Source organism: Osmerus eperlanus, chromosome 20, assembly GCF_963692335.1.
Source record: "Osmerus eperlanus chromosome 20, fOsmEpe2.1, whole genome shotgun sequence".
Classification (NCBI taxonomy): domain Eukaryota; kingdom Metazoa; phylum Chordata; class Actinopteri; order Osmeriformes; family Osmeridae; genus Osmerus; species Osmerus eperlanus.
In genome coordinates, this window is record NC_085037.1 from 9,854,561 (window position 1) to 9,875,600 (window position 21,040).

Below are 21,040 nucleotides of genomic sequence, written 5' to 3' on the forward strand. Positions count from 1 at the left end.
GACACACATTCCTGCTGCTCACACCTCCATATTACTTTCACTCTTCAGAAGAGGGATACCACTCTGAAATTCTTTGAGTGCACCCTCCCTCTCCTTGTCCCTCCTTTGCTCTCTGTTCCGGTTAGCCTCCTACCTTTTGCGTGTGCACACATAGAAACTATTTGTAAGGGCATTCCTCAAGTTTGCCCAACTTACAGAAACCACATGCCCGGAGAGGTTCTCCCATCTCACTGCACAATCCCTCCTCCCAATGGAAGCGATACTTGGCATGCAAATATCATTGTTACTGTTTTTCTCAATTGGTAACCGACACTTTTATTGAAGCAAGGATTCACTGGATGTCCGTCATAACCTAAAAAGCATAACATTTTCACTTTGCTTTCACTCATGCTGCAGATGCTAAGCACATTTTTCAAATGAGCAAATCATGTCAAACAAAATTTAAATGCAAATTTAAACTGACACAAATCACTACCATAAGTGTGAACCCCTTTTGACCATGTGCAAAACCATCCATTGTTCAACCAGACATCAGTTCTGATTCTTGCATGACAAGTAGACCTCGTAATGAGCCATGCAAGGATATATTTTCCTTAGCCTACTGTATAGCGAGGGAAAACATCCAATTTGATGAGGTTGAAAAGGTGTGTATGTAGTGTAAACTGCATTTGTGTTGCCTTATTGACCAAATACTGTATATAAACGTCTTGTGTTTTGGGATAATCATGCTCTTGAGTGTCATGTTTGATCAAGTGAAGAAAGAAAATGCAGCCCACTGTATAACATACCTACATTTGTTTCATGGCACACATATCAACAAATGGAAAAGAAAACAAAAGAGGATGAACTAGGGTAAATTGATACTTTTAGTGAGATGGTGGGGGGTCAGATGGGTGGGCTTAAGATAAAAAAATGAATGTTAGACTATATAAAAAGATGCCAAAGTATAGGCTTCCGAAAAAATATTTGAGTTTATGTCAACTTGTATTATGTGTAATTTGGCAACAGCGTTTTAAACTTGACTTTCGTGTAGGCCACAAGGATCCCTGGTCTCCAGCATTAGACTGCTTATATTTTTACTTTGTCAAAGCCATCTGTTCACATCTGTAGCATACACCATTGCACTGTGGGTTGGATTCTAATGTTTTTTATGGACAATGTGCTCCATTCAATCATTGAGAAAATACGTGCGTCCTCTTTGCTGTTGCCAAGTAACTACAAGCTCAGCCCACCTGTAGTAGATCCACCTGTACGCTTCTCACGTGAGCGTCTCGGTGTTTTCAACCAATGAGAGGCGAGGACAGGTGCTTCGCAATGAGTTTCGGAGGCGGAAACCTGCAGTGTTCACAAAAGTCGCCTCTTTATAAAGTTGTCAATTCGGTCGCGGATGTCTCAGAGAATAACTGAAACAGTAATAGCACAATTCTACAGTGCAGTATTACGCTGGATTGAAATATAGAATAAAGGTAGACAGAATTATCAGCAAGAAGATCATCCGTGCGTCTAATTGACTATTTGGACGCAGAACAAAACGATTAAGTGTCTCTGCTGTTATCGGTCAAAGACTCCTAACTGGATTTTAACTTCAACACAGAATATAAGTTGTTCTTTGACAGTGGCATTAACTATTTGGACCAACTACTGTGCCCTCCGGTCCGGATAGGCAAGGTGAGTGACCCGATAGAGATGTGCTTCGCGCATTGCACAATCATGAATCACAGCTTCAGTGTGGTCCACTGTTCTCACGGCCCATCTAACCTGTTCCTCGCGTTATTTATAGTTACACAGGTTATGCATAGGTATAGTTTAGACGTTAACCAGAATCATATTACTCAGAGAGCTTGATGCATTTTCCTTCAATTAGAAAGGGTTAGAAAACCTCTGCTGTTTTACAAAGAAGTTATGTATAGCATCACATCCGTTTCTAGTAAGAGGCGTGCGTGATTGTTAAAGAAAAGGACGATGCTTAAACAACAACATCTATGTAACACCCATTATTTTGCTGAATACTAGTGACTTGTGAGATGAGTGGATGAAAAGATCAACATGAACAGATAGAGTCAACCGTTGCATTGTTTTTGGTGTTGTGCTGCAGGTGAGACATGGCAGAGAGGGTTCCTTGGTGGAGGGCCTTCATGGTCAAAAGAAAGAGTGGTGCTAGAGATACCCCAGCATCCCAGCCTCAGGACCAAGAACAGGATCCTTCCCACTCCCAGACAGGCCAAGCCTCAGTCTCTCAGAACCCCTTTGACAAAACCCAGTCACCGACCCAACACCAAGAGAAGGCGCTGTTAAACAGCGACACCAACATCTTCATGGACGAGACATACGATGATTCTCAGCTGGAACCGGTGTTTAACGAGCAGACGTGTCGCAGGCACATGAGAGTGTCACGGTCAGGGAGGTTCAAGGAGAAGCGCAGGGCACGCACCAGCCTCCCACTGGATGAAGACAACCAAGAGATGGGGAAAGAAGATGTCCGGTAATGAGGAGTACACGGATTCAGATTCATATCAAAGACAGTTTTTTCAGTTTAAATTAATTATGCTTTTTTCTTGATTTGTTGTTGATCACACCGGTACCAATAATGATATTTAGACTTTTCTCTCAGTAAGTAAGATGTAAACATGGTGAGATGTGTCTCTACTCTTTAGAGGGAGAATAGTGCAGCTCTCAGTGAAAGCTGTAGTAGTTTTTTACCCAACAGTTATATAAACAATAATGAAGGAATACATGCATGCAGAAACAAATCCTCTAAAACATGTATATTTTACTCTTAGGCTACCAATTTTGAAAAGGTGTGGAATGAAATGACTGACGCAGAACCTCATATCCTTATTTTACTGAGTCTCAGAAGGATCAGCATCAGAATTTAGGATGTTGTGACCACAGAAACCATCTTGCTTATAAAATCACTTGTAGATACTGTATAATGCTTTGTTTTATTAGTTAATATTAATATAACATTAATATGAAGGATTTTATGGTATATATTTGATTACTATTATGTAATATGTATGTATCAATAGGTTTTATGTCCATTTTGATCATTTAGATGGGTATTTCATTTTGCAGGAAACAAAATTGATTTAACTGTTGTGTAAGAAGGACATTTTTGTAAAGACATGTTTTAGGGCATTTCTGCTTTATTGTGACAGGTACAGTGAAGATGTACAGGAAATGTAAGGTTAGAAAGAGAGGGGAGGACATTTGAACCAGGGTCCCTGCATGAAGGGTTTAGCCTACGTGCTCTTGATCAGTGGGCCACTGCGCACCAAGAAATGACATTTTAAGTGGGTGAGCAAAGATAGGCGATTCTGGGTGATAGTCCATTAGCTGCTATGTCATCAACATGCACACTGGCAATAAGGGTTGGAAATAAAGGTTGAATTACTCACCTTTAAATGCAACACAGGTTATAGACTATTTTAACATTAAGGAGGAAACTACATGAAGGATACTTTTATTTATTTAGCTGACTCTATGTGTACATCGCTTTGGAGAACAGTGTCCGCTAAATGAGTTCAATGTAAATCATGGGTACTATCCCATAGAAAAAGCAATCAGTAGCACTTGAGAGTATTATGGAGATGTATGATGATCCATTAAGATATATGGACAACATGCATTAATGTATCTAGGATTCAACTAATTAGTTATGGCTTGGTGTGTGTAAACTCTCATGATGCCAAATGAAAAATAAATACACCTGTATTTAAGTACTTCTGTGCTGGTTAGTTCATAATTAATTATTTCCTTCTTATGCTTATTAGCTTAAGACAGCAATGGATGGTACTGGTGTAGAGTTTTGTTTTGGTCTCGTTTTTTTGTCCAAACTGGCTTTTGTCATCGTCATTGACCTCATTGACTAGGTCTGGGGCTGGGTTTGGGTGTGGTTTTATAATAATAATAATAATAGTATTTATAATGCACTTTATATTTAGTAAAAAAACTCAAACTGTTTTGGGTCTTGATGGTATAGATGGGGTTCTGGCTCTTAAGATTTGCCATCCTGACTCCATTTTAATCCACCTCAGCTTGTTAATAACCAAGATTGAACTTCATTTTCCTCTCTGTAAAGTAAGGTACATGAAATGGCCTGACTCATGATATAGACCTACAGTAGAGTAATGACACAATGAGTATCAGTCTAATTGTGTGAGACACCATTACAGCACATTAGTGACACTTACTCAGCTCACTGTCACATCAACCCCAGGGGACAATTTACAAATCTTTTGACTGCCAACCTTGACTGGAGAGGAATGAGACCATGTGACACTACATTCCTTAATCTATTATGGTATGGCAATAGTGTAGGTGTGTGTGTGTGTGTGTGTGTGTGTGTGGGGGGGGGGGGGGGGGGGGGGTGTATGTCTCCCTGTGCTCATACTAGTGATTTTCGGTGAATTTAAGTGAAATACAATACTTAATTTGTAAGAGACAGTGTACCTCTCAAGTAGTTTTCCTTATAAAGTGAAATGAAAAAAATGCCTGGATCCAATACAAAGTAGACGTATGTGTTCGTGTTACTGTAAGAAAGAATTGAACCAAAATGAAAGACAATCAATATAATGCAAAGGTTAATGAAACATTATTTGTGGTGGTTGATTTTCAGATTAAGTTAAATCAATGAGCTCTTGTTCCCAGAGTGTAACATTGTCTTGCCGCCACCAGGGGGAAAACATGTTTTCAGTTTCCAGGACAGCATAATACCGATTGGATAAGTAAGGTTGTGAGGTAGAGTGGGGCAATGCGAGTGTTAATGCTAAGCCAATACCAAACTTTTCATCGACAAAACGATACTGTCGATATTTAAATACAACATAAGTCGACACTGTCATTTTGAGAACTGGCCAAACTGGAAAAGTAATCGTTACAGTCATAGAGATATGGTAATCTAGTATCCCCAGGAGAAAGCTGAAAAATTCCTTCACACCTGCTTAACCAGTTCCAACCCATTTGCTTGTTCTTAACAGGTGTCAGTGATGAGAACGTTCCATGGGAATTGCGGTAGCTATGGAGTGATTCAATTGGTCCACTGATGAGTCTGGGCTACATAGAGGATTCTGTCTTGCGTAAGGTGTGGTCTCGAGCTGGGGCTCCCTCCCGCGGCGCGTTCGGCGGTCGATGTAAACACTATACGGGAGAAAGGGCACAGAGTCGAGCGGCTGCGCATATACAACACTTTTCGAATGAGAATTTATAGATGTTCATGTTAAGACATTTCTACATTTATTTTGTTTTAATGTGTTTATTGCATTCAACAAATGGATCGTATCCGTGACAAGTTGATAACTTTTTAGCTTCAACTAGGGTATCGAGGAACACCACGCGTTGTTGTCAAACTTCTTAATTCAGATAAGGCAAACAAAATGACAACACTTTAATTCCGTGTTCTGTCTTGCTGTGTTGACTATTAATAACTAGACGTCAGAAACAGTATCTTCTGGGTCAGGGGCGCGCTATGCGGTTACTGTGCCGCTCTCAACCTCGGGACTGATCTTGCTGCATAAGTGGAGTTTCATATCTGTCAATTAAAGGTACGTACTAAGTACTCAGTATTCGGTCACTCTATTTTATATTTGGTACCCTAGAATTTGCTTCACATTTCATTGATGTTTTTGAGTATCGCAAATGATCGTGACCCACTACGGTTGCTACAGCAACAACCGCCAGAGTGTTTACGAACTTGTGCATTAATAATCAGGTCGCTTACGGTGTCGGGGTATAAATAACTCTGCAACTCTGCAACTGTGCTGAAAATTCGACAGTTGTGTAGGAGGGGACCTTAGAACAATGGGATAATAGGACATAAAGGTGTCAGGTGGCTGAACGGTTAGGGAATCGGGCTAGTAATCTGAAGGTTGCCAGTTCGATTCCCGGCTGTGCCAAATGACGTTGTGTCCTTGGGCAAGGCACTTCACCCTACTTGCCTCGGGGGAATGTCCCTGTACTTACTGTAAGTCTGCTAAATGACTAAATGTAAATGTAAATGTAAATAAAACAAAGCTGCAACTTTGTTTGATACATTTTCACTCAAACAACAGCTGAAGATTGGCAAACTGGGGGTTAAGCAGAACTTGTGTCAGCTGCTGGGTAGTGGCCCACGAGCTGTAACATGGCCTCCTAGAAGGACAGGAGCTAAGCGACCTCGAAAAGACAACAGAGTGGCCTCTGTGTGAGGTGCATTTGACACTTGATTATTTAGCCTGACCGCTACACTCACACCTGTTACTGCTCATCCACCTTTTGCTCAGTGCTGCCTTTTGCTCATAGGCTATAGACTATAGACATCGGCCATAGACATTCTGTAGACACATAGTCTCTTTGGGCACTTCAATTTAAGTGGCTTGACACAGATTTGCAGATAGAACCTGTAAGAGACCCCCCCCCCAGCTCCTTAGAAAGCTGGAATACATGTTAAACATGAGATGCACTGACTTCAAGTCAAGCATTTCTGTGAGAACATTGATATATAATGTTCTCACGACCGTTATATAATATATAACGTTTCATTTTGCTTGAAGCTGTCGCTTCAGGAAGAGTTCCTAAAATTTCATACAGTTAAATTGACAAATCTTTGATCAAATCTTTTTATTTACAGATTATCCTATTCTCTATTAACGATGCACTCTCAGATTAATAAACTGTTTGATCAAGTGCAGGGTATCTCTCATTGGGTTCCTTTAACAAAACTTCCATTCTTGGGCCCATTCCTGAAACACTTCCCTGATGTGTTTTCCAGTCTGCTCTGACATAATGGCAGGGAAGGCATTGTGCCAGCTAGGAGCTGAGGGTTAGAAGGCCATACTTCCCAGACAACACTTTCCATTGTCCCCTGCCTAAGCCTCCTCTGGGCCACTGCCGTTGGGAATCGTAGAAAGGGGGATCTCAGATTTCCCCCTGAGAGGATGGAACGCTTGCTGTTTCCTGTTTGTTTCGTCACATGATTAAGGCTTTTCCTGTCCCGTGAAAGGGTACTAGGTCATTTCAATTTGACCCTCTCAACAGAAGCTGCTTCTGTAATGGAAAACAGTCCCAGTAGTGCACTGTCTGTGGTCAGTTACACAGTTATGGAACCTTTATATTTTATTTGTAGGTATCTGAGGCCAGATATGCCTCCACCTCCTCCTCCACCTGCACCCCCGCCACCCCCCCCTCCACCCAGTGCTCCCCCTCCACAGGTAAGAAGTGACACAGTATCACTTGGTGTTCAAATCGATTAATACAGGCGTTCCCACACACTGAGAGTACACAAAGACAAACTTTCAAAACACACTCTCCAGCCCATTTCAACTGCTGATGACCAAGCAGGTGTTTATTTTCATTATTCATTAGAGGTACAGTTACGCACAAACAGACAGATGCACACAGTGGGTCAGACTAGAACTTAGTTGCTCTGTGGTGTCATATTTCCTGCCCAGGCTCTCATGTTTTATTAGTGTGTCTGCTGGCAGACACAACATGTGTCACAGGAACACAGTGCTCAGTTGACGCTTGATAATCCAATTAATCAGCCGTACAAATGTATTAGTGTTCTTTCTAAATGTGGGTGATAGTCTATGCGTTTTTTGTATGCAAGGGTATGTCGGTATGCGTGTGTGTGTGTGTCACCAATTATATCTTGTTAGCATGTCCTACAACAACTCCCCCCAAATGATCTCTCTCTCTCTTGCTCTCTCTCTCTCTCTCTCTCTCTCTTGCTCTCTCTCTCTCTCTCTCTCTCTCTTGCTCTCTCTCTTTCTTTCTCTCTCTCTTGCTCTCTCTTTCTCTCTCTTTCTTTCTCTTGCTCTCTCTCTCTTGCTCTCTCTTTCTTTCTCTCTCTTGCTCTCTCTCTTGCTCTCTTTTTTTATTTCCGTATTTCAGTTACGGTCAGAGCCTCCTAAGCTCAAGCCTAGTGCTGGAGGTGGAGAAGGAAGAAATGCCCTGTTAGCAGACATTCAAAAAGGAGCAAGGCTCAAGAAAGTCACACAGATCAATGATCGAAGTGGCCCACTTGTTGACAGTAAGAACACCCTCAACCATCTAACTTAATTTATTTGTTAACTGAAATCCTATAAACATACCATTCTGCTCTGAGAGTCAAACACACACACACACACACACACACACACACACACACACACACACACAGACGGCTTACTGCTGTGTGTCTGAGTTTCAGCACTAAATTATTCTCACATGGGGCTGCTGCCTATGACTGTGAGTCATTCTCATGAGAAAGTGACAGAGGAAAAGTGAGAGAGTGTGTGCGAGAGAGCATGTGTGTGTGAGAGAGAGGGAGATGGAGAAAGACATACAGTTCAAATGTTTGTTTGGACTGGCAATTTCTGACAAAAGAACAAAAATCGAACAAAGACAAAATACACTCAAACAGGCTGAAAGTGAAAGAGAGAATGAGAGAGGAGAGAAGAGGCTGCATCATATGGTTATTAGAACGTCACCCAGACCTTATCTGCTCTCAGCTGTATGCGTTCATGATTACCCAGTAAGGCTTTCTTCAGTCAACACACACATCGACATAAACACGACACACTTCAGGAAGGAATGCTCTGTTGCAGATAAGGACAGAGTCTGTGTCGTGAGAAATTCATGACAGTACAGAGTTACCACTGTGTGTTTGGCGGATAATCGTTTACGTTCTATTGCAGGAATTTGTGGAAGAGTACTGGAACCCAAAGACTAACCTTGCTTCATGGCAGTTTATTTTACCCCCATTTATGAATCTGCCATAGTACAGGTGATCAATTATGAAAGTGTCAGTGTTAGTCTGTTGATTCTGTGTGTGTGCTAATCCTTAGAGCCCAAGGGGACTGTTGGAGATGTGTCATCCACGACTAGTGGTGCCCCCCAGGGGGTCTCAGGAGGACTGCCTGCCCTGGGACCCAGTCTAGGGGGGCTCTTTGCAGGTGGCTTCCCCGCGCTGAGACCAACGGGAAAGACCCCAGGTAGATAAAAACGGCGTTTGTGTAATATCTATTGCTCTGTGCTGTCGATCCTCTCACACTCTATCTCTCGTTGTCTTTGTTTCTCTTCCTCTCATTCTGTGTGTGTGTGTGTGTGTTGTAGTTTCTCGCTCCAGTTCATCTGCAGGAATGAAGCCTCTGTGGAACCCTCCAGCATCCCCAGACAGCGGCAACTCCCCCTCATCCTCCTTCCCCTCCTCACCTTCCTCCCCCTCCTATAGGCCGGCTGAGAAAGCAAGCCCTGCCCGTAGGCCCAGCCCCTCATCCGCAGCACTCCCCTCCCCCTCTCACAGCAAGTCTCCCTCCTCCACTGGCCCAACCTCCCCTCTAGTTCCATCCGAGCCTCCTCCCCCTCCCCCACACGCCTTCCAGGACCGACCCTCCAACAAACCTCCGCCTGTCCCCACCTGCCCTCCCCCTCCACCCCCGTCCCAGCTCACCAAGCCCACGTGGCTACCCATCCAGCACGCCCACCACACCCACCTGCCTCAGCCCTCCACCCCTCCGCCGCCCCCTCCTCCCCCCTCTATGCCTCCTTCTAACCTCCCAGACCGGTCCTCTGGGATCTTCTATCCCCTTCCTCCGTCCCCCACCATGCTCCAAGACTCCAGGTTCCCCATGCTGCGGGACAGCCCACTCGGACCCCCTCCGCCACCTCCCCCTCCTCTCCCTGCGTCGTACAACCCAAGCTGTGCATCCTCACTGCCCCCTCCCCCGCCCAAGATGCCCCCAGTGCCATCCCCGGCCATGCGCCCTGGAGTGCCACCACTTCCTCCCTCCTACCCCTGCACCGCCCCGACTCGACGTCCACCTGCCGTGCCCAATAATGCAGGTATGAGGGCACAGGAGAATGCATAAAAAATATCAATGAAATTGTAAAAACTATGCAAAAATGTCAATATGTCAATGGATGACACCTCATGATGGCCTATTTGACTTTTCATAGATGGTTAGGTCCATTATGACACTTATCTGTGTTCTTTCCCCCAAAAAGCTGGTGGGCGGTTGGCTCCTCCTCCGGCCCCGCCAGCACGCTCCCCGTCGACTGAGCTGTCCAGCCGCACCCTTCCCCCTCCACCACCCCCACTCCCTCCCTCCATCCAGAGGAACGGACACCTGCACAGCCTGGGTGAGGCAATAGCTGCTGCTGCTTTGCTAATCACCGATGTATCACTGAAAAAAGCATGTGAATGCCATCAACACCATTTAACACTGTATGTCCTGTGAAATGCAGAGCAAGATAGCATGGTGATGGGCAGGATAGATTGCTGCTGTAGGGAAATTATGTGATAATTCTGTCATTTTCATTATTTAACCTTGCAGATGACTTTGAGTCGAAGTTTCAGTTTCATCCCATAGAGGACTTACCTCCTCCTGATGAGTTTAAACCCTTTCCCAGGACCTACCCTAGCAAAGAACTCAGAGGTTTGTCTGTATTTACAGGCACAGGAAAAGTATGCTATATGTGGGGGAAAATCCCTTTTTTTTCTATATATGTCTATATCATGTTCACTACCATTGCTCACTGTCACTTTCTCCCTCTCCTCTCCCACCCCTCCTTTCATCCTTACCTTTCTTCAGTGAACTCCAGCACACCAGGGATGAGGACACATCTTCGATGATACGAGACCACACATCCTTGTCTTTGTCTACCATAAATGAAAATTGCTCTTCCTTGTCCACATACAGCGAGCAATAAGAGTGGGACCTCGTCCACATGTTTCCCAGTACATAATGACCTTCCAAAGTACAGTAAATGGCTATACAGAGTATTACTGGACCCATATCTACTGTGTTTATGTGTGGGTTATGTCAGCAGCCTGTGTGTTCCATGGAGTGTGTATATTTGTGTATGCGAGTGTTACACTGGGTCCCGCCCAGTACTGACTATGTGACCTCTAACCTTTTCCAGTGTGGAATGTTTTGAATGTGTGTGAGAGGAGGGCTGTCCCAGTCCCTACAGTGCCTTCTCTCTTCTCTCTCTCTCTCTCTCTCTCTCTCTCTCTCTCTCACTCACAGACACACAAAGAACATTAATATACAATGTCCTCCAATGGCTAGATCGAAAGGCAAATATGTTACGTTGTACTATTCAACCTTACATGTGAACAATATTCTAAGGGAATACAGTGATTCACTTGAGAGCTAAGAGCCCACTGAGCAAAGCTGGGAATTACAACTTTTGTTTCAGTAAGCAGACTTCTGATATGTTCACACACTTGAAAATGAAACTCAGTGAATAATGTTGATACTACAGAGCAACACAGGGATGTTTTCTGAACCTGTTGGGTCACTCTTAATTGAACAGTGTCACAATGGTGTGTGTCCAAAGAATGCATCCTCTGCAGCATGGAGCTGTCAGAGTAAACAACACTGTAGTGACAGGTAACTTGCATTTTTAAAAAGTACACTGATTTGTGAAGGGCAATTGGAAATGTATTTCACTTTTGATGTTTTGAAAGTTTTTTTTCTACTGTTGTCATGTGTATCAATACAGTGAGAAATGTGCTTCTCACGATATTGTTCCGTTGAATTGTTTTCCCTTTGTAACGTCTGATCACCAACACTTAAAGAGACAGTGCCACCTACTGGTTATAAGTCATACATATTGTAAAGTTAATAAGACAATTTTTGAGACCTTGTCATTGCTAGTAAACACAAAAGCCATGATTAGTACAAATACCCCTTTATGTTGACGCGTTAAAGTTTCCCCACTGAACACATGAAACAGGAAATCACAAAGAACCTGTAGAACTGAAATGCCTCAAATAACCACATTTTAAAAATTCAAGTTTTCGTTAAAGTTCCACAAACCCCCATCATCGCATCACAGATACCGTACCACACGCAACATAGATTACATGAGCATGGGAAATCTTTAAAAAATACCTAACTACACCAACACAGAAAACGTATTGGGATAGGGTGAGAGAGGGTTAAAGTTCATCGTGTTTGTAGGTGAACTCTCTTGAAGAAATGAATCCATCTTTGTTCTCGTCTTCTTTGGTGAAGATGTCCTCCACCATAGTTTCGTGGTGGGTATCGTTGGCAGGATAGCCATGGCGCTCAAACTCCTTCCTTAGGTACTCTTTCACCTAGTGGGAGAAAAACCACAAAACACACCCATGTGTGTGAAAGGCTCAAAATATACAAGAAAACCAGAGCTACCCCCCCGCTCTGCTCACCTCCTGTTTTGACAGCTTCCAGTCATCATTGAGGTCCATCTCCTGGAAGGACTCGTGTGACCTGGGCCCGTTCCTGATCTCCATCACCTCGATAGTGAAAGTCAGCGTGCTCTCTGGGGGGATCTTGCCTGACCACACAGACGGTCAATAGAAGCGTTGAAAATAACCTGGGCTAAGTAGGCTATCTATAGCTCACATGGATCTGGGTTTAAAATAGCTATATTAGCAACATGTTATTGATATGGATAAATGTGACAAAATGTGTGAAAAACCAATTAGCTTAAATTGAGCTGGTGATATTGTTTGGAGAGAGAATGACGGGAAAAAGATGTCAAGCATCTTAGGTTATGGGGTTAATGCATTCAAGTATACACTTTGGTATACTTACATTGTTGCTTTTATTAGCAGATGGTCTAGTAGGCCTACTGTGTTTGTGTGCTTACCAGGGAAAAGCATATAGGACATTTTCACATGCTCCATGCTGAGAAAAAGTGATATGGTATTGGTTAGCTTAATTTAGTGAAACAGTATTAATGTAGCAGCAGCGTCATCATAAGATATAAAACCATAAAGTGCGACTGAAGTTACAAGAGAGATGTTAGTTCCTTGTTGCCATAATGCATGTGTCATGTTTAAGGATGAGAGTGAAACAGTTTAGAAAAAGACTGGTTCAACTGCCACAAGTATGAGGAGCTAATGTGGGCGTCATGTCCAGGACCCAACAGCGTGTGTTAAGTGTAGTCTACCTCTGCCTTCCTTGCCGTAGGCCAGAGCTGGAGGTATGACCAGACTTCTCTTCTCCCCAGCACACATCCCCTGAAGGCCTTTATCCCAGCCCTTGATCACCTCCTTGATTCCCAGCGTAAACCACACAGGCTGCTTATCCCCTTGGGTTCGACTGCACACACACACGCACACACACACACACACAATTAGATCTAATATGATCCTTCAATAGCTAAGCAACTTTCTACAAAACGGAGCGGTGGCGCATTAAATGGTCATTGTTGGAGCACTTCTGCATGTATCTCGATAATTCACCTGGAATGAAAGAGCGTTCCATTTGCGAAATATCCCTCATGATGCACTAAAAGAATGTCCCCATACTTTGACTTGCGGTGACACAGAAAAGGTTTACTCAAGACTTCGATCTTCACTTCAGGTTCAGGAAGTTTTCCTCCAGAAACAAAGATCAGGATAGATGTGCAAAACCAACTTAGTAAAGTCAACAACATCTTGAGCTCATAAAATGAAACGACACCTAACGAGTTAATCCCAACCAGAATACAATGTTAGAAACATGTAAATACTGCTACACCAACGCGCGAGTGCGAGAGATTCAACGTGGCAGTGACGTCGCATCGTGCAAGTTGTTGCAGGAAGTGTTCATCTGATTGGTTGAACCCCTTTAACGCCCCGCCTTCATAAAACCCTTTTAACAGTGGGTCGTAAACTCTCTTGATGGATTAAATAAATTATTAATAATGACAAATTCTGTACGTCATAACTCCGTTTTATTGTTATATATAAACAGACAGATTGATTCCTATCATGCTGGTGTAACACTGATATACAGTTCTTAAAAGATATACAGTAGTTGCAGTCACAAATGTAACAGTCCTTTCATCTATATACGATTCATACACTGCAAAGTGCAGAAATATTGCACACAATCCAAAGCTGATCTAAACCTATAGGGCATACACATACACAAGCATGCAGTAGCACTGTCAGCACACATAATATTGCATCAAATATATCATTACATAATAATTGATACCTAATACAACTATGTACACACCCCTAATCTGCATAAATACCCCATTCAGTTCTGCAAATACATTCTCTTAAAGTCTGCATCACTTTAAAAAGGATGATAGGTTTCCTTCCACAGTGAGTTAACAGTCAATAAGTCAGCAATTATAGCTTACATTACATTGCACAATAATAGTTTACACATATTGCTCTCATGGCCCCTGTTTATCTCTAAACAGTGCTGTAGTCAAGGATGCCATCATATAGTGTATAGATCAGCTTGACCAAAACACCTCCTTTGTTAAGTCAATGCAGTTATTCAGACTTTATAGGATGGTGTGCTATTTCATAAATGACTCCCAAAACTTGAGAAAACAAGTTTGTCTTTGTACGTATTTTTTTCCAGCGAGTCATCTGATTGGGCCATGCCTCAGCGCTTAGCTGGGACCTAAACCTCTAAACCGTCATTAGGATTAACACAGGCAGCAGTAGCCAACTCTTCTTTGGTTCAGGTGAAGTACTTGCAACCAGTGGAGTCAATGGAGCAGGAGTCGGTGCACCTGAGTTGTCCAAAGGACCTGAACAGAGAGGGGGGGGGGGATAGTAAGGAGAGGAAAGACTTGTGAGTTCACCTACAGAGTGTGTGTGAGAGAGAACGTGCATGCTTGTGTGTGACAGCAGGAACATACCCAGGCAGGTAGGATTTACAGCTTTGGAAGCCAAAGTCCTTCCCGTCACACTCCTCCATGCCCTCATGTCTGTATCCGTCTCCACAGTAGGCCCACTTACAGTCTGGGGGAGAGAGAGAGAAAGCGGGGGATGAATGGATGTACAGTTAGGAAATGAAGATAATATAAGGTTGGAATGGGCAGGTCCACCGGCCAGAGGGAGGAAAAGAAGGATTGGAAGGAACAGAAGAAGAATAGGAAGAACGACGAGAAGAGAGTTAGAAGGGTGGGGGGGAAGGAGAATTAAACATTACTAATTGGCAAGTGGGTGGGTTTGCATTTGTGCCTTTACAGCATTTTCCTGCTAATTTAATTGAGCTGAGAGCACTGGAGGGAAAGACAGGTTGACAGAAAGAGAGAGGGAGATTAATGAAGCAAGAGTCTTACTGCATAGTCCCTTTTCCCTCTGTCATCAAGAACACAAGAGGACATGGCAACAGCCTTGTATGAGAACGTGCGCAACATTCGTACATTCCAAGCTTATATATACAGTATATCTATTTGTGTATGTGTATGTATTTGTGTGTCTGCTGACACACCCAGCCCCATAACTCACTCAGACAAGCATCTGTGACGATTTTGTTGCCATCATCACACTCCTCTCCATTCTGACCTTGCACCTTCCCATCTCCACACACACCCACCCTGTCGGGCACCTTCTCTGTGGACTGGAATGACTGGAAGGGCTATAAACAAGCACATAGTCAAGATTTTATAGTACAAATTGTGCTTGAGGTACAGGAAGAAAAAAAAAATGATATTTACAATATCATATTGGTTTAAACTACTGGTTGTGGTTTCCAATGATTGCTGTCTAGTTCTGTGTTCCTGGTACCTGTATGGGCTTCCAGCCATCCGTGTCTTTGAAGTAGAGAGACCTCTGGTCCTTCCGGAAGGCGATAGCATTGTCTGTGTGTAAACGGTCCAGCTCCTCCTCGTTGTCCACCACAAATATCTTGACACACACACACAAAGAGATGCAAGGTTACACACAAACATACAATGGCTCTTTGTTACCTGACACAGTGAATTCCCAGCCAACTAGTTGGATTATAATGCCCTGTAGGGAGAGAGAGAGAGAGAGAGAGAGAGAGAGAGAGAGAGAGAGAGAGAGAGAGAGAGAGAGAGAGAGAGAGAGAGACACTGTAGAGTAGAGTCTTTACTGCAGGGACTTTGTCGTGGTTGGCTCGTTGTGTGTAGCTGCCGTACTGGGCGTTGTTCCCTCCTGCTGGGGGATTGCAGTCGCAGGCACCTGCAGGTCCTGGAAGCCCCTTCTCCCCTTTCTCCCCCACCACATAGAGACCTACACAACAAACACACACATTTCAATCAAGGGTTGTTATTCAATACACGTATGACATTCCCCAAGGGAGAATAAAATAGAAGTCATAGCGTGTGTGGGGGGGGTGTGGGGGGGGGGTGTAAGGATAAGAGGTGATAACCTGACGCAGGAGGACCAGGGGGTCCAGGGTGGCCGTTCGGCCCAGATGGTCCAGTAGAACCCATGGCACCTGGAGCTCCAGAGTGACCCTTGTTACCCTGTGCCACAGACAAAATCGGGACATGTATACATGTATACACATACTAACACACACACACACACACACACACACTCTCTTAAGGTGACCTACATGGCTTTGCCAGCTGCACATAGCTGGAATAGTAAGTCTAACCCTAGAGGGTTGTAGGCCAAGATGGAGTGAAGTCTAAGATCTGACATCCTCACACTCCAGAGTAAGGCTTAACATAGACCTGGAAACTGAGCCTGCCAGACGGAATTAGACCCTGAAGAGAACACAGCGATTGGGTGACAGGATTCGACTAGGGGCGGGCATGAGTGCAACACGCAGGAAAGTGAAAGTGAGGGTTAAATCTGGGAAATTCCTGAACGTGAGGAAATCAATGTCAAGGGGCTCCCCTGATTAACTCGTCCACACTGACATGCAATGGGTGAAACTCATGAGGATACATACTAACATTCTAGCAACCCAAACACCTCCTGTCTCAGCCTCTTTAAGCTGTGCCACTTATATTTTGCCTTTATTTAGTCTCCATCCCCTTTCCCCTCTCCGCCTCACCTGTTTTCCTCTCTTCCCAGGTCGCCCAGTTGGACCCCTCCTCCCTGGAGTTCCCTGCTCACCATTTGGTCCCATCTCTCCCTGAGAGCAAGAGAAACCGAGGGAGAGGTAGACAGAGACGGAGGGAAAGAGAGAGAGAGAAAGACAGAGATAAAGAGATACATAATATCATATCGTACATCTTGTAAACATTCGGCACCACAGCCATCTTTGATCTTCAGTGAATTCTCACCTTCTGTCCCAGCATCCCGGGCAAACCCATCGAACCCTACAGAGAGACACAGCAGAGAGGGAACCATGACCTGTCTACCTGCTCCATGACAGCAGGAACAGAGTTATGGTGGCAACAGTCAACTCCTCACCTTATCCCCCTTCGGTCCCATCGGTCCTCGGTCACCATGGGAACCCTGCAAGGAAAAAAGGTGGGAAAGATAAGGGGAGGGAATACAATAATAAACGGCTGCCAGATAGAAAATATGGATTCTCTGTGCTCACCTTCTCTCCTTTGCTGCCTGGCAAACCCTGTGGAGAGATACCGTCGAGAAGCAAGCCAGTCAGGCCTCATGGTGGGGGAGGGAGGCTTTCAATAGTGTGTTTGTTTGCGTGTGTGAGTGTGTGTGACTGTGTGTTGGAGAGCTGGGGGTTCAGACTACAGACCTTTGTCCCTGGTAGTCCCCTCAACCCTGGCAGACCCATGAGGCCTGAATCTCCTTTGTCTCCCTTGAAATAGAAATGGAGAGAAAGAGAGGAAGAGAGGACAGACAGACAGAGAATCGTGTGAATCATTTACATTAGCAAAGCACGGTGATTCTTCATAAACATTTACATAAACAGGAGAGGGGGGTTGGGACTCACTTTGGGCCCCTCTGGACCAGGCCATCCAGGTGACCCCTGTCTCCCAGGCAGCCCAGGGGGTCCAGTCCGTCCCTGTAGGTTTTGCAAGTTTAAATGGGCACAATGTTGGGCCATGTTCGAACATCAAACCTTTAGTATTCAGCAACCTGTCAAAAGACATTCTGCTACAGACAATACACAACAATGCTGGAAAAACTACACTGACACATATCTGTGAGTAGACACTCTGGGCAGTAGGGAGTATGGATCATGGGCCAGAGTTGTGGTTGGGCTAGCGCTACATTATTAAAAAGCAGTCTGTGGGTCCACAAGGGGCTAGCCAGCTAGCACGCCAGAGTGATTTATCAGAGAGCTCCAGAGCACTCAGGGAGATTAGAGTGCAGAACTGCAGAGGAGCAGATTCCAGCTCGGCAGGACTGCTCCTGTACAGGAGGCTAATGAAGAACATCCGAGGAGAGGAGGAGAGTGACACTGCAGATGGAGGATAACTGGAATGGGACAGATGGAAGAAGACAAGAGAGAGGAGAGGTAGAGATGGGGGAGAGTCAAAGGAGAGAGAGAGAGAGAGAGAGAGAGAGAGAGAGAGAGAGAGAGAGAGAGAGAGAGAGAGAGAGAGAGAGAGAGAGAGATGGGCAGGGAAAATTCCGATCACATTATACCAAGGACACTCTCACCGTAGTAAAGGAATGAGCAAGGAAGCAATGGATGAGCAGGAACGAGAGGAGGATGAGAAGAGGAGCGTCTCACCTTTGACCCTGGCCGTCCAATTTCTCCCTGGCGGAGGACAAATAAGAAGAGAGGAGACACGTGTTCATTAGAGCTTAGCCCAAGGACACACACACACACATAAACAAAGTGCACTTACACACACACACACACACACACATAATGGTATAAATGTTATTAAAGGTCACAGGAGTGGCCCTCTTCTTGAGTCAGAACAGCATCTCTCCTTCATAGTCTCATCCACTCAGACTCCACAGGCACACACACACACACACACACACACACACACACACACACACACACACACACACACACACACACACACACAGAGAGAGTTACCATGTCTCCCTTTGGTCCTCTGATGCCTGGCATCCCGCTATGACCCTGAAATCATCAGACAGCATTCATAAACAGCCCTCACACAACCACTGTTCTGTGACAGCAACACACTGCTCTGGAGACAAACACACTTTGTTAAGAAAGAACACATTTCTAAATGGCTTCTGATCCAATCGGGATCCAATTAACTTACAATATTCTAAAAGAATTCATGTAAATGTAATGCTGTGCATGAGTAGCAACATATCTGCGATTGTTACTACACTTTCTCTGCACAAATCAGTTCTGCTATTGTTTCTCTGTTTGATATTGTTTAGTGTCAACCATAAGATGTTCCTTTTGTACAACTCAGATCTCACCTCAGGACCAGGGGGCCCAGGGGGTCCAGGGGGCCCAGCCTCACAGCCAGATGAACCAAGCTGTCTATACTTCTTCTCCTCCTCTCCTCCTCCCTTTATTATCCCAATGTCACCCTTTAAAACACATATACTAATCACTGAGACTTATACAACAGTGAGTGGCAGTATGATGTATGTGTGTATGTGTGTGTGAATGTGTGTGTGTGTGTGTGCATGTGAATGTGTGTCTGTGAATGTGTGTGTGTGTATGACTTACCGGACTACCTCGTTTCCAGAGCTGAGGAGGAGGAGGGAAAAGTGGTGGGGGTGGAGGAGACATCAGACAGCAGGGCTCAAACCTCATTGGCTCAACCGTCATTCTGAAGACTGACAGACACAAGATCTGTGATTGACTGTCAGTGGTGATGTTACGTAATTGTAAATGATGCGTGGGTCTGCGTGTGTGTGTAAGGAGCGTGTGTCTTATGCAACACTCAATAAAGGTGACGACCGGACTGCACACACACATGTACACCGGCGCATACACATGCACACATATTCACACACATGTATTAACAATCTTACCAGAATGAGCAGATAGGATGTGGTCAAAGTGATGATGGGAGAGAGCCAATGCACAGCACAGGAGGAGCTGCAGAGCCAGTCCAGTCCTAACCAGGTCCATTTTGTTGTGTCCCTTTGTGTTCTTAATACACACACAGTGAATTTACAAGCTGCCCCTTCTTAACTCACGTTACTCTCTACTTCCCTACTGTCTGTGATGTTGCTATGCCGGATCCAAGTTGTCTTTTTTATCTACCTTCTCCTCTACATCCTATCTACTTCCAATCTCTCAGTCTATTTGTTCGTTTTTCTATTTTTTTGTTAGTGTGGAACTGAGGGTATAGCTTGTAGCGCCCCTCAACTCCAGAATCTCCCGCTCATATCCGCAGCAAAAGCACACGCACAACTGTAATTCCAGCCGCGCGCTAACACCCTCTCAGCTGCGTCCGTGAGCCAAAATTAGAAGCCAGTCTTTTTACTAGTACTGAAAGAAAACAACATAGTAACCGGTTCATTCAAACACAAGTGGATTAAAGTGATAATACACACCAACTATTTCTTTAATTGCGGTACGGTTATTTGGCTACTTATACGCGCATCTACGTTGTATTGCAACAGTGCTCCGTTGTTTTGGCAGATTAGAAAAATAGGTTGAAGTCTAACATTTAAAAAGCCTAATAGATGTTCACTCACGTGCAAAATTCAGAAAAGACGCTGCACACTGGCGCACGTTATTTGATTTCTGTCTAGTACACATTTTCATTTCATATCTTTTCACGTCATGTTACACAGATTCCCGAATCCTATCTTTGAGGGTGCATAGATTGTACGCAATCGAACCAATTCGCTCACCTTTCTGCAATCCAGCTGACAACGAGAGACCGGTTCCTCTGAATGTAAAATGAATTCTCCTTGTATTGTTCGGTCCCATTTACTGTAGAAAGCCAGTCGGGTTGTCAATCTATTTGATCCACTTATCGATCCGTTTCGTTCTTGTAAGTCAGTAGCAACACAGTTGTGGCAGCTGCGGCGTGCCAATTTATTCCACAAACATGTGAGCGACAACTGAGTTTGAAGCGTAATTAATAGTACAAACAATTAAATGAAAATGCATTTAGACATAGCCTTTTCTTATCGTAGCATATATTTTCCGTTGCTATTAAGTTACATAGATACATGAGAATAGTGAGCATTTGCGGTGTCTGATCTTCAGTTCAAGCACGTGCACGCATATGGTGTGGTTTACTGTCTGCGTCGCTCCATGCTGCAGTGAAACAATGCTCTCTGCTGGTTACATCAAATCCTGCAGATCATTCAGTTCATGCTGGGAACATGCCCAAAAAAAAGAGCAAAGCAGGAAAACGAGAAATACAAAGTAATTGCTGCGGTCACAAGTAAGTAAAAAGACACACGAAAGGGTGTCATCTGGGGGCAAGGAACCGTTTTTTATATATAGATATTTAAGATCAGTAAATAAGGTTGGATTTAATTTCGTTGACAATC

At 44.2% G+C, this 21,040-nt stretch overlaps 3 protein-coding genes across 3 annotated transcripts; 1 reads left to right on the forward strand and 2 right to left on the reverse strand.

Moving 5' to 3' along the window:
- Positions 1-5,018: 5,018 nt before the first annotated feature.
- On the forward strand, positions 5,019-11,495 carry wipf3 (WAS/WASL interacting protein family member 3). Its single transcript, XM_062487366.1, has 8 exons — positions 5,019-5,543; positions 7,103-7,187; positions 7,870-8,008; positions 8,805-8,951; positions 9,073-9,801; positions 9,964-10,098; positions 10,293-10,394; positions 10,551-11,495. Exons 2-8 carry the CDS (start codon positions 7,119-7,121, stop codon positions 10,589-10,591), a joined length of 1,362 nt encoding a protein of 453 aa, XP_062343350.1. The 5' UTR covers positions 5,019-5,543; positions 7,103-7,118; the 3' UTR covers positions 10,592-11,495.
- A 141-nt stretch (positions 11,496-11,636) lies between these two features.
- fkbp14 (FKBP prolyl isomerase 14) lies at positions 11,637-13,507 on the reverse strand. The gene is made up of 4 exons (XM_062487367.1): positions 13,196-13,507; positions 12,901-13,052; positions 12,155-12,282; positions 11,637-12,064 (listed from the first exon to the last, which is right to left on the reverse strand). The coding sequence occupies exons 1-4, from the start codon at positions 13,387-13,389 to the stop codon at positions 11,906-11,908; spliced, it is 633 nt and encodes a 210-aa protein (XP_062343351.1). The 5' UTR covers positions 13,390-13,507; the 3' UTR covers positions 11,637-11,905.
- A 145-nt stretch (positions 13,508-13,652) lies between these two features.
- On the reverse strand, positions 13,653-20,908 carry LOC134041091 (acetylcholinesterase collagenic tail peptide-like). The gene is made up of 18 exons (XM_062487353.1): positions 20,390-20,908; positions 19,559-19,679; positions 19,251-19,360; positions 18,995-19,108; positions 18,636-18,680; positions 18,318-18,344; positions 17,571-17,642; positions 17,373-17,435; positions 17,211-17,237; positions 17,078-17,122; positions 16,948-16,983; positions 16,716-16,796; positions 16,080-16,176; positions 15,801-15,940; positions 15,473-15,592; positions 15,194-15,323; positions 14,599-14,701; positions 13,653-14,487 (listed from the first exon to the last, which is right to left on the reverse strand). The coding sequence occupies exons 2-18, from the start codon at positions 19,656-19,658 to the stop codon at positions 14,418-14,420; spliced, it is 1,380 nt and encodes a 459-aa protein (XP_062343337.1). The 5' UTR covers positions 19,659-19,679; positions 20,390-20,908; the 3' UTR covers positions 13,653-14,417.
- Positions 20,909-21,040: the final 132 nt, after the last annotated feature.

Bases quoted from the DNA above. Each gene is read 5' to 3' on its own strand.
- wipf3 (XM_062487366.1), top strand. From the start codon at position 7,119: ATGCCTCCACCTCCTCCTCCACCTGCACCCCCGCCACCCCCCCCTCCA. The intron at 8,952-9,072 runs GTAGATAAAAAC...TGTGTGTTGTAG, and splicing joins ACCAACGGGAAAGACCCCAG to TTTCTCGCTCCAGTTCATCT. The intron at 10,099-10,292 runs GTGAGGCAATAG...TTAACCTTGCAG, and splicing joins CGGACACCTGCACAGCCTGG to ATGACTTTGAGTCGAAGTTT.
- fkbp14 (XM_062487367.1), bottom strand. From the start codon at position 13,389: ATGTTGTTGACTTTACTAAGTTGGTTTTGCACATCTATCCTGATCTTT. The intron at 13,053-13,195 runs GTGAATTATCGA...GTGTGTGTGCAG, and splicing joins GGAACGCTCTTTCATTCCAG to TCGAACCCAAGGGGATAAGC. The intron at 12,283-12,900 runs GTAGACTACACT...CTGTGTGGTCAG, and splicing joins CTACGGCAAGGAAGGCAGAG to GCAAGATCCCCCCAGAGAGC.
- LOC134041091 (XM_062487353.1), bottom strand. From the start codon at position 19,658: ATGGACCTGGTTAGGACTGGACTGGCTCTGCAGCTCCTCCTGTGCTGT. The intron at 18,345-18,635 runs GTAACTCTCTCT...GTCCTCCGCCAG, and splicing joins GAGGACCAAAGGGAGACATG to GGAGAAATTGGACGGCCAGG. The intron at 14,702-15,193 runs GTGAGTTATGGG...TCTCTCCCCCAG, and splicing joins CGTCACAGATGCTTGTCTGA to ACTGTAAGTGGGCCTACTGT.